The following is a 12,708-nucleotide window of genomic DNA, read 5'->3' as shown; positions in this document are numbered from 1 at the left end:
AGCTCATCTTGCCCAGTTCAGGGGGATGGAAGCTCCTCGAAGGTAGGGATCATTGTCTATTTGGCCTTTAGGGGCTCTATTCCTAGCCTGATGCCATGTGCATGCTTAATAAATGCTTGTTGTATTACACAGAATCTCTTCATTTTGAAAATTTTTGAAACCCAGTTAGGGTAAGTGATTAGACCAAAGTTATGCAAAGTGGGAAGCAGCAAAATCTAGATTTGAATTCAGACCCCCAGGATTCCTTTCACTCCATCACGTTCACTCTCCTTTTGTTGTCAGGGGCAGCTTTAGCAAAATCTTTTTTTTTTCTTCCTGCAAGGGGTTAGAGGTCAGAGCAGATTCTGCCCCATTCCCCTAGCTGCAGTGGCCCATCCAGGGCAGAACATCTTCCATAGAGAAGGTTGGGCAGACATCCAGGATCCTGGAAGTGTCCATGGGCACCTCTGGGCCTCTGTCACCAGAGAGAGGAGCTGAGGTGGGACTCAGTAGCCTATGACTCCTTATCTGCCTTGTAAAAAAGTTGACTTTTCCCCATCTCCCACATGCCCAACCATCCTATACAATAGTCACTGTCCTGCCCCCCCAAATTCTGTGGCTAGGGAAAATGAAGCTGAACTTCTGGGTTTGCAGTGATCTTCATATTTCAGCAAGATAGATCTCTGATCTTGGAAGATGGAACCTTATTTATTCTTCTTCCCAGCAGAAGAGTTGGCCTCAGGTACAAGTAAGCTTTCCCCTTTGTCTGCTACTAGCCCCAGCTGGTGAAAGGAAAATGGGGCTAAAAAGGCAGTGTCCAGAGTGTAGCTCACACACAGGAAATCAAGCCTCAGTTGGTTGGATATCACAGTAAAGGATAGCTCTGGCCAAGGTAGGCTCCCCGACAAGGTTTCTGCTGTGTCTACATGGAGGTTCTGATGGAGCTAGGGACCCAAGAATTACCCCCCCCCAAGAGATCAAGATGTTAGCTACTGGGCAAATCCACCACTTTAATGTCTTCAGAGAATCTGGGGGTAGGGGAAGGGGAGGGATAGCGTGGAGAGAGAGAAGACTGTCCACCAAGGAGGCCCTGTTGGGACGTCTCAGGGAAGGATCTCCAGTAACTTGGGAGCCAACCCCTGGGGTGCCCAGGAAGTGCTACAGTGTGAGGATGGACAGATGGTCACAGTGACAAGAGGGCAGCCTTTAGCTGCCAGGGGAGGGAGTCACCACCTTGTAGGAGGGCTGGGGGAGGAGGGCAGGAAGAAGCATAAAAGGAATGAGGGGTTAGAGAGAGCTTCTCCCCCCATAGAAGTGTGAGATGTGGGGGGAGACTGAGGATGGAACCCAGAGGTTCAGACACCCCACTCAATCCCTTGCTACCTTCCTGTGCCCTCCGTGCCCCCACTAAGGAGGTGGCAGGGGGACTTTTCAGGGGCAATGCTGGATGTCACAGAGCTCAGTATTCTGCTGGGCCCCAAAGAAGGGCTAAGAAAGTCAGAGGCTGTGGGAAGAACGGGCATCTCGAAGACTCCTGAGCCAGCTTACCTTCCAAACAGAAAGGGAAAGGAAAGGGGTGGGGGGATATGGCTCCCATTGAACAAGGGGATAAACTGAGGCACCAATTGGTTTTCTAAGGAGTCTTAATGACTCCACCATGGCCCCATGCCTATCTGGTGCCTGACTTGCCCTTCTCATCATGATGTCAGAGGACCCAAAGAGAGGCATGAGTCCGTGCACTGCAGGGGAGCAACCCTCATCTCTAGACACTGGAAACTCTGATGCCCTGTGGTCCTGAGCCACAGCTGATGGGGCAAGCAGGCCCCATGTGGCACCCCTTGGTAAGTGCATCAGGGCAGGGAGGTCAATGGGGTCAGTGAAGAAAGGAGGGGCCCCTGATCCTCCTTCTTCCCACTGGTGTCTTTCTCTGGCCCAGCCCAGTGCCAGCCTAGGGCCCGGCCTCAGTTATAGAAGACCTCATCCTCTGACAGGGAGCTGCTGTCCACATAGCGGAGAGAGCTGTGGAGCTGGGTCCTGGACTCTGTTTGGGCTTGGCCCTCGCCAGCATCTGCTTCTACTGGCAGCAGCAACAGCTGCTGCTTTTCAGGGCTGGGAGGCCAGGGTCCCGCTGTAGACAGCTCTTCAGGGGAGTCCCAGCTCTCAGCAGGCAGGCCAGGGGCAGGCAGAGACGAGGAGAGTGAGGAGGAGAAGGCCTGGAGGCTCCCCTCCAGCAAGGGCCCATTCAGGAGATTGTCCTGCAGGTAGATGCTCCCGAGGTCTGGAAGCCAAGGAAATAGGGTTAGAATTGGGCCCTGACCCTTCCCTGCCTTTATCCCTCGTGTGGGACCCCCTTCCCTCCCCCAGGTCTCCTTGTTTGGGATGGGGGTCCTGGGCAAATCACATGATCTCTCTGTGCCTCAGTTTCCTCATCTGTCAAATGAGGAGGTTGGCCTGGATGGCCTCTAAGCTCCCTTCCACCTCTAAATCTATGATTCTTTGAGGCTAGGGAAGACTGTGGCTAAGTGAACCACAGTGGCACCAGATATCAGAGCCGGAATGCTAACCTATGTCTCCAAGACCAATCAATCAGTCAATCAATCATCAAGTCAGCTGCTGGTCACCTCTTAAGATGCAAAGGTTTAAAAAAAAATCAGTCCCTGCCCTCAAGAAGCTTACATTCTAACAGGGAAGACAGCATATATAAGCTTTTACAGAAAACAAATACAAGGTGATTTTTTTTTTTTATGATAGAGGTGTTAGCAGCTGAAAGATAGGGGTTAAAGAATGACCTGATATAGGAAGGAGGTGGTGCCTGGGCTAAGGTTTGAAGGAAACTAGGGATGTGGAAAGGGAAGACACACCTGGCATGGGGGACAGCCAGTGCAAAGGCCCAGAGATGGGAGCTGGAAGGTCATATATAAGGTGTTTCCTGTATATGTAGGGATGCCATCACTCTAGCAAACACCATTGTTGTCCCGTGCTCTAAGACGGTTATCTTCACCCTAAATTTCCTAAGCTTCAGAGTCCAGTAAAACTGGACTTGACTAACAAATTGAATGTTTCTTCTATGATTCAGAAGGCAACATTACACAAGAAAACTGCACTAAGACTTTTGGAACATCCCAGGGCAGGAGCTGGCTCTGACTTGTTAGACCTATTGTGAAATTTTCAGTGTGAAAATTTACATCTCAGAAATCAGCAACTCCTACCAATCAGGATGATTTATTGTTTTGTTGACTTCCAGACTTAAGAAAGTGTTGGAGAAAGTGTTAATGACTCAGATTAAACTTAACAGGATTTGCATACATTCTTCTCCATCCCTCCTGCCTCCCTTCCCACCCCCACCCCCACCCACAGCCTGGTTGTTAAATGTTTACCAGCACACTCCTATATCACTCCATAAATCTTGCTTGAGCTCAGCAGGAGTGCAATAGAAGGTTCAGGAAATGAAGTCATCACCAGACTTGGAAGCCTATTATTATTATTATTCATAATAATAGGAAAGTAATAAGCATTTATGTACTATTTGCCAAGCTCTTTGCTCAGCACTTTATAGATATTATCTCATTTGACCCTCACAACAACCCTGGGAGGTAGATGATATTATTACCCCCATTTTACAATTGAGGAAACTGAGACAGACAGCGGTTAAGTAACTTGCCCAAGGTTACATAGCTACTAGGTGTCTGAGTCTGGATTTGAATTCTGGTCTTCCTGCCTCCAGGCACAGAGGTCTATGCACTATGGTGCCACCTACCTGGTAATATAATAAGCTGGTATTATAATAATATAATTATAATAATAATATTAATAACTGAGCACATTAGGGTTTGCAAAGTGCTCTACATCCACAGTCTTCTTTGAGCCTCATAACACCCCTGACCCTGCATGAGGCCAGTTTGACTGGACCGATAAGTGCATGAAGGAGAGTGATGTATAAAGCAACTGGAAAGGTAGACTGAGGCCAGGCTCTTTCCACTAACCTAGATTTGCTCCTTAGCATCCACTCTGGCCGGCCAGGGATGGTGCGTGATGCTGGGTCAATGGAAAATTCCAAGAGTAGAACTCCAAGTCTCAAAGCATTTTCTATAATACGTTCTCATGCTCTCCACCCTCCCTTTCTTTACTCAGGGACCGCCTCTTCTCTTCCCTACCCCGATCCCAGCCGGCCCCGGTCCTCCTGCCCTCCCCGCTTAGGGGGAAGGCTGTTCTTGTCCTTGCTTGTGACCCGCTGGCAACTTCTGGCCCTGTCCTGCAAGGTGAACAGACACCTGAGGTTGATGCTGTCTCCCAACGTCGCTCCCTCGCTCCCTTGTTACCTACATATTCCTCATCCATTCATAAAGGGGGCCTTCTGATGAGAGCATCCTCAGAGCACTAGGGTAGAGGACACGTAGATAATGCTTTAAAAAAATCCTTGTCAATGATCTCATCCTATAATCATTTTCAGCTGTCGCTTCTCTGATGCCTCATGGGGGCATGGAGGTGACCCTGGGCTCTCCAAGGTTTTGCCAATGGCGCGTGGGCCTTGGCACAGTTGAGCAAGTTGGGACTGTGTCAAATGTGGGAGAGTCCACTCAGCTCAGAGATACTCATCACCAGAGAGCTGGCCACAGGGGGGATGGGGTTTTTTTTAGACCCAGTGACTCATGAAGACTGTCTACCAAGGCATGGGGGTTGGAGGAAGGAGTTGTTATAATCTGTCTGGGTAGCAGGCCAGAGCACCAGCTCTGATGAAATCACTAGTCCTCCATGTAGAATATGATTATTGGACGTTTCAAAGTTTGATACTTTTTTCCACATTCACTATCACCTGTTTTGGGGGGCAGCGAGGCGGTGCAATGGACAGAGCACGAGTCCTGGAGTCAGGAAAACCTGAGTTCAAATCTGACCTCAGATGATTACTAGCTGTGTGACCCTGGGCAAGTCACTTCACCTTGTTTGCCTCAGTTTCCTCATCTGTAAAATGAGCTGGAGGAGGAAATGGCAAACCACTCCAGCATCTCTGCCAAGAAAACCCCAAATGAGGTCATGGAGAGTTGGACATGACTAAAACAAATGAACGACAACATAAGAGGCCTTTCTAATCTCTATAACTGTGACCTCTCCATTACAAAACTATTCTATGTAATTTGATATATTTTTTGTTTTTTCTTGTCTATGTACATGGTGCTTCCTCCCTCCAGTAGAATATGAGGGCAGAGACAATTTCTTTTTTGTTTGTGTATTACTTAGCACAGTGCCTGGCACATAGAAGGCACTTATAAATTATATCTGAATTTAATTAAATTGACTTGTTCATCTTCTCTCCTTTTGCTCCCCCACCCCTACCCAGGGGAACATACCCTGTAGGGGGATGACATCCTGGGAACTCTCTCCATGGCACATCTCCTCATCTTCTATTGATGACCAGGCACTCAGTGTGGCCTCAGTGATGGCAAACTGTTCAGCAACACCTGTGTTGAGAAGGAGAGACCAGGGCTGGAGTTGGTGGCGGACGCTACCCTATGTCCCCTGGTAGCTGCAATGGCTAGGTTCAGTGGAGGGAGACTGGTAAAGCAGTCATCTCTTTAGACTCTTTCCCATGCCTACCCAATGATACCCATCCAATCTCCATCCAATTATCCAATGGTTCAATTCCCACTTAGCAATCCTATATCTACCCTATGGTCCAGTGCCCACCTAATGACTTTATTCCAATTCAATGATCCAGTGCCCAGGAAAAATCCTATTCCGACTGCCAAATGGTCCAAAGCCCATCTAACCACCCTATGCCCACCAAATGATCTTATGTCCTTGTAATGGTCCAAGGTTCACCTAATGATGTTATGCTAATCCAGTGGTCTAATACCCACCTACTCAATAATACTATGCACATCTAATGGTCTAGTGCTCATCCTATGGGTACCAGTCCTATGCCCAAACAAGGACTTATTGCCTACCTGATGATCTGATATCCATCCAATGGTCTAGCACCCATCCAATAATAATTGCTGACATTTCTATATTGCTGTGAAGTTTACAAGACATTTGTTTCCCAATAACCCTGTAAGGTTGGTAGCTTAGTTATGATTATCCCCGTTTGGTAGATGAGGAAACTGAAGCTCATTAAGGTTAAGTGTCTTGCTCAGGATCGAAGCCGATGATAGGGAGAGTCAGGATTTGAATCTAGGTCTTCTGATCTTGTCCAATGCTTCTTCCACTCCAGTCTCCCCTTTGGGCAAAAGCATGTTGTCTGAGGCTCCATGGGGCCTTAACCTAGGTACCAGTTCTTTGCTCCTTGGTTTCACCTTCCCCCAACCCACTGCTCCCACTGACCTGCTGCAAATCGGGCCTCCCGAAGCTCATCAGGGAGGTAGCTGTAATGTTCCTCCTCTGCGGGGGATGGGTCCCAGCCTGACTGCTGGGCGCTCCAGCCTTTCCACTCGATCAGGTGGGCTACTCGGCCCCGAGCCATGGCTGTGGGCTTCGTGATGTGGTCCTTGATACTCTGCACCACACCTGGGCGTAATGAGAAACTGAGTCAGTTGTCCCCTCCTTCCCTTCCCACCTATGTGCCGATGCCCGCCGGGTCACGGATCACAAATCTGGAGCTGCAAGAATCCCAGAGGTCACCTTGTCTCAGCCCCTCACTTAACAAATGAGAAGATGGAGGTCCAGGGAGGGGAGGGGATTCGCCCAAGGTCATACACAGGTAGTAAGTACCACAGTGGAATTTGAACCCAGGTCTTCTACCCACAGAGCCAGAGTTCTCGATCCTGTACTGTAATACGCCACCATATTTGTACCACCACCCAAAAATGCAAAAATGTTGCATGTTGTATACTAGGCCAAGAATAGTGTAGAATAGTGTGATAAGAGAACTTCTGGCTTACCTTTCTTACCACCATTTATTTAAGATGAGCAGGTCACATATAATAGCTACAGTGTAAAATCGAGCTGAGACATCAACTATAGCCCTACTGTTATCTGGTTAGTTCCTGCTCTGTCTGTTTGCAAATTTGCTGCTTGAAATATCAGCTACAGCTCTGGTGTCAACTGGTTAGTACCTTGTCTTACCTGCTGCAGACCTTCCCCTTCTGCCATCTGTTCTTTTATCTGTAAATCATCATCTCCTCTTATTTACTCTTTGAAATTCCACTGTTCCCATCCTGTTTATGTAACCAAAACCCATATAAGGTGACTGAAACTGCTGCTCAGGTCTCACTGATTGTTGTATACACAATGAACTGGTTTTTATCACTGCTCTGCATTATTGATTGACAGCAATATCTGTCGATGGATCCTCAGATAAGTTTTTTGTTCAAAGGAGTTCAGCCAGTTCTGTAGGAATTCATAGACTTAGAGCTGGAAGAGACCTTAGAAATTATTAAGCCCAATACTCCATCTTATAGATGAGGAAACTGAGATCCATGCGGGCTAAAGTGATGTGTTCTAGATTACACAGGTAGGAAGTGGTATGACCAGGATTCCAGTCCTGTTCCTCTATCCGGGGTCCTTTCTACCACATCATATTCCCTCTTGGAGGAGAGGGAGAGCGCTGATGATGAAGGTAGTTGGGGAAGGCTCGCTGGAGAAGGCAGAGCTTACATGGAGCCTTAAAGGATGGAGAGATAAAGGGTAGTGGACAAGGTATTCCATGTAGAGAAAACAGCATGGAAGCAGTGGCAGGAATAAGCCTGGCCCATGTTGGGGGGTGGGAGGAAGCCAGTCTTTCATGCCTCCCAGGCACATGCTCCAGCTAAGCTCCTCTTCTTTCCCCAACAGGTGTGATGTGAGTCATTCCTACCTCCTTGTCTTTGCCCTTGCCCTTTTCCTTATTCATTTAAATACACAGTCTTTGAGGTCTAGCCCTCTTAGCACAGTGCCTGGCACATAGCAGATATCTGATAAATTACTGTTGACTTGATTCTTGGAGGGTCAGCTTCCTGACCCAGATCTTCTAGGGTCTGGTCCCCAGTAGAGGAGGGTAGAAGGCAGCAGGTCCAGACAAAAGGTCCATACAGAGGTCTCCCTAGGGCGGGGCAACTGGCACTTTGGCTTAGGGCACCAAAATTTAGAGGGAGCTGGAAAAAATTAAGCTTAATACCTAGTTTAGCTTTGTCCCAGGGCAACTGAAACAATTGAGTTTAGCACCTAGGCAGAAAGAATAATGAGGCAAAATAGGAAGCTGCCTACCTGTGGCAATGTCTACCAGCTAAACTCTTCTCTAGCTCAGTCCCAATCTATGACCCTCCCCTGTTCATCTGTTGTTGTTTGTCTTTGAAGAGGACCTTGACAGGAAGGTGATACCATGATTTGCAAGTGAATTGGATTTAAGTGAGGCAGCACCAGCCTCACTTTCTCCTCCAGAGCCATCTGGTTCCAGTGGCAAGATATAGATCAGAATGACTGGAAATGGCCCCAGTGCAGTGGGAGACCTTGGCCTTTTTAAGCTAAGGTCTTTCCCAGGTCTCAGTTTGACTGAGGCAACACCCAGTCAATGATTAAGGCTAGGTAAGAAACGAGGCAAAGAATGGTCTTTTTTACCTAGTCAAAAAAAAAAAAATCAACTGGGAGGGAAAGACCTCAGGTTTCTGGCCAAAACAGAAACAATTGCTATTTATATTTACTCTGAGCCATCAAGGCCCAAACAATGACCAATTGGGGCTTAGGCTGGGACCTAAGCCAACTGACCTGTTGGCCAATCAGTGAGGGCCAGAGTGATTTGGGTTTAAGGCATGGTCCTAAAGAAAGAAATCTAGCCTGTAAGCCCCAAGATATCTTGTGAGGTTTCAGTGATCAAAATTTACATTCCTATGGGCACAGCACCCTCAGGTAAGGGTATGATACCCTATATGGACAGAGGGAGAGGAAGGAGGAGAGAAGAGAGAAGAGGAAAGGGGAGGGGAGGGCAGGGAAGGAAAGAGAAGAGGAGTTACATTGCCCAACTAAAACTGGACAGTTGGGTCCCCAGTGGGGCAGCTATATCTTGCCACTGGACCCAGATGGCTCCAGAGGAGAACATGAGGCTGGTAACTTTGCACAGTCATGCCTCACTTAAATCCAGTTAATTTACAAGTCATGGCAACACCTTCCTGTTGTCATGGTCCTCTGTGAGAATGAAGGACAAACAATAATCCGTGATTAGTATGAGTTGCCCTACTCATCTAGCAAGTGTCTGTCTCCCTCAGCAGGGTAGGGCTTTAGAACTCAATTTTGTGCCATTTGTCCCAGGTGCTAAAAATTTCAAGCCGTAAGGCTGCTCTGGGCCTGTACGTACCCACTAGGGATGAGGTGGCTAGGGCGGCCACATTGTAGTTACTAGAGCAGGTCTTGGACTCAGACAGAAAGCCATTGGGTGTCCGAAAGCATTTCTGAAGAGAGAAGAAAAAGAGACAGTCAGTGGGCAGCCCCCTCTAGTCCTAGAACACCCTCCCTTCCTCCTATGTCAATCTTAGATGCTGGGCCAGGGCCATGGAATGAGACGCCTGGGAGGGGATAGCCCAGGGTTGGCGTGTTGAGAGCCTTCCTTGTCCCCTCTGCCCCAACTTTTCCCACAGGACCCAACAAGGACCATATGAAGGGTAGCAGCATGCCAAGGGGCCAGGCACGGGGTAAGGGCTTGGTGGGGGGAGATTGGGGCAAGTCAACTGACCTGCCAGGGATCCCAACAGAAATCCATTTGTTTTTCCTAAATTGAGAGGAAAAAGGGGATTCAGGCAGATCTAGTTTCTAAGACAGCATCTGGCAACTCAAGTCTCACTTTCTTTCTAAAGGAGGCCTTCTTCTGGTCCCCCTAGCTCCTGATACCTTTCCCTTTCTGATTCTCCCCTCACCCGCTCTCTCTGTCTTCTATGTGTGTTGTTATTTACATGTTGTCTCCTCCATTAGACTGGAAGCCCCTCGAAGGCAGGGACTGTGTTTTTGAATTTCTTTGTATTCCCAGAACTTAGTACAGTGCATGGCACATAGTAGGTACTTAATCAATGCTTGTGGACTGACAGACCTAATTATACCACGAATGTTCATCAAAGAAGTATGGCCATTCCATGTTCCTGGAAGGAAGTAGAGGGCCCAGTAACCAGCTGGTTTACAGCCAGGGATTAGGCCTCAGTGCCTGCTAGCAGGTTTGGAAAATAAATATAGCTATTGCTAGATGCCTGGATCCAAGGGCCTGGATAACTGGGAAATTGATACCTCATTTAATCTTCATAGATCTCTATCTGGAAGGGACCTCAGAAGTCATCTAGCCAAACCCCTCACTTTACAGATGAGTAAACTGAGGCTGGAGGGGAGTTAAGTGACTTGCCCAAAGTCACACAAGTAATAATAATAATAATAGTCAACATTTTTACAAAACATTTTATACATATTATCTCATTCAAGCATTACACCAACTATGGGAGGTAGGTGCTTTTATTTCTATTTTAGAGATGTGAAAACTGAGGCCTAGAGAGGGGAAATGACTTTCCCAGAATTATGCAGCTAATTAGTATCATCTAAGGGAGGATTTGAATTCAGGAAGCAAAATCAAGGGTTCGAACCCATCTTCTCTGAATCCAGCATACTTTCTAAGATACCATACCAGGAACTTATCCAGACCCTTCATTTTACAGATAGATATACTGACATCACATAGCAAGGCCATAGCAGAGTCAGGATTCAAACCCAGATCCTCTGGCTCCACCTCAAACACCACAGATGTAGGGAGTCTGAACCTGCTACAGAATCATCAAGGTTGTCAGAGGATCAGAAGGGGTTCCCGATCCAGTGTTGTCCTCTTTAAGGGGGGAATAGGGATCCAGGTATAGCTGGGGGTACAGACAAATTGGGGTGGGATGGAGGAACATAGGGATATCATTTACCTTGCTGGTGACATGGTCTGGAGCAGTAGGGGGAAGGAAGCCGGAAGGGAGGTCCGGGGCTGGGCAATCTATGTCCCTGGGCACAGAGCAGTCCTTGTGGGCACTTGTGAACAATTCTGGAAGAAGAAAGAGCATGAGCTAAGAGAAAGGGCTGAGATGGAGGAAGGGAGCCTCTGTTAGGCAGGGAAGGAGTGGTGGTTAGTGTTCAGCTGTTTTCAGTTGTGTCTGACTCTCCGTGACCCCATGTGGGGTTTTCATGGCAAAGACACTGGAGTGGTTTGCTATTTCTTTCTCCAGCTGATTTTACAGATGAGGAAACTGAGGCAAACAGGAGGAAGTGACTTGCCCAGGGTCACACAGTTAGTAAATGTCTGAGGCCGGATTTGCCCCTAAAGGAGTGGGGGTTTGGGGGCCCCATCAAAGGTGATGTCAGAATGCGCTATCTGGCTTCCTCTTTCCCCCAGCTGGAATAGGAGGCCCTGCTTCAACATCCCTTACAAGTAACCACCCAGTCTCTTCTTAAAGACCTCGGGTGTAAGGGAACCCACCGCCCCCAACCTGTTTCACTTTGAAGACTCTAAATGTCAGGAAATGTTTCCCAACTTCATCAAGCTTAAATCTGCCTCTTGGCAGCATATATACCCAACTGCTTCCAGTTCTGCCAGCTGGGGCCCAAGAAGAAGAAAGCTAATTCTTCCTCTTCGTGACAATATTTCAAATTATTGAAGAGTCTTCTCTCCAGGATAAATATGCCCAATTCCTTTAACCAATCTTGGCATGGCGTGATCTCTTCCTTCCCCCATCCCAGAGGCCCTCCTCTGGATGGACGGTGTTCTTCCTACAATCTTAAATCCAGATCAAAGCACAATACCCCAGACTGGTCTGATCAGGGGAGAGAACAGATGATCTTTGTCCTCCCTCATTCAGGACACCAAGCTTCTATCGAGTCAGCCTAAGATCTCATCGGCTTTTGGGGTTGTTGACTTGTCTTGAGATGGTGAGAAGGGAAAAACCTCTGAGAAACCAAGAAATAGGAAGATAGGACAATAGGCTTGGACTTCAGTTTGCCCTCTGACTATTCAAGGAAGGAGGAATGATGCCCAGAGAGATCTTTCATTAGGAGTGACTCACCTTGGGGTGAGTCCTTCCCAGGGCAGGGATGGGCACAGCGGGGCAGATGCTCACTTGGGAGAACTAGCGGAAGGTTTCTTATGGAGACTCACCCCAGACTCTAGCTCTCTCTATTTTTCCTGGGGTGAACCTCGATGTCCTGGGGCACAGCCCAACCTGCTTAGCCAAATGTCCCCCAAATTCAGCCCAGTAAGGCCTGGAGGCATGAAGGAGGCTGAGAAAAACAGCGGAGTTGAAGGCTTCCCAGAGGTAGCGGCAGGGGCCACAAATACCTGTATGTAACAGGTCAGATACAACCTAGAAATTGTTATTCGTAGGGAAGGGAACAAGCATTTATTAAACATCTACTGGGTATGTCCTAGGTACTGTGCCTTTAAATATTCTCCAGGTATAGCCCATCTGAAGTTCTGTTGGGGGAGGGAGAACGTTTGGGATGGTGGGGAACTACGTAAGAACAGAGCCAGGAGACCCAGATCCAGATCCTCTGGGCAGTCACTTTTCCTCTCTTCGTCTTCACTTCTTCCTCTGTAAGATGCAGAGGCCACCCAACTCCAAGGGGAAGAGGAAAGGGGCATAGTTGTCCAGGGTGGTTTACAAAGGAGGAGACCCAGGCCCAGAGGTTCAGTGATTTGCCCAAGAACACACAGGTTACAGTAAGTGGCAGAACAGGGATTCAAATCCTCCATTCATCAGTCTCTAAATTGAGCTTTCTTCTCTAAGGGCCCTCCCAGCTTTGACATCCTGTGTTCTA

The 12,708-nt window shown here is 47.9% G+C and overlaps 1 protein-coding gene across 1 annotated transcript in view; it reads right to left on the bottom strand.

Annotated features, from left to right (window-relative positions):
* Positions 1–969: 969 nt before the first annotated feature.
* The window catches only part of FAM131C (family with sequence similarity 131 member C), a 21,160-nt gene continuing 9,421 nt past the window's right edge, over positions 970–12,708 (bottom strand). Inside the window, exons 5-11 of the mRNA XM_027845612.1 lie at positions 11,958–12,020; positions 10,827–10,942; positions 9,617–9,652; positions 9,242–9,335; positions 6,298–6,480; positions 5,325–5,435; positions 970–2,257 (exon numbers count right to left, since the gene is read on the bottom strand). Coding sequence (XP_027701413.1) covers positions 1,941–2,257; positions 5,325–5,435; positions 6,298–6,480; positions 9,242–9,335; positions 9,617–9,652; positions 10,827–10,942; positions 11,958–12,020 — 920 coding nt within the window. The 3' untranslated portion in view covers positions 970–1,940. The remainder of the gene's footprint in view (positions 2,258–5,324; positions 5,436–6,297; positions 6,481–9,241; positions 9,336–9,616; positions 9,653–10,826; positions 10,943–11,957; positions 12,021–12,708) is intronic.

Source organism: Vombatus ursinus, unplaced genomic scaffold (genome assembly GCF_900497805.2).
Source record: "Vombatus ursinus unplaced genomic scaffold, bare-nosed wombat genome assembly UNPS02015004.1, whole genome shotgun sequence".
NCBI lineage: Eukaryota > Metazoa > Chordata > Mammalia > Diprotodontia > Vombatidae > Vombatus > Vombatus ursinus.
Note: the sequence above shows the minus strand (reverse complement) of the source record. Positions and strands in the feature narration are given on the sequence as shown.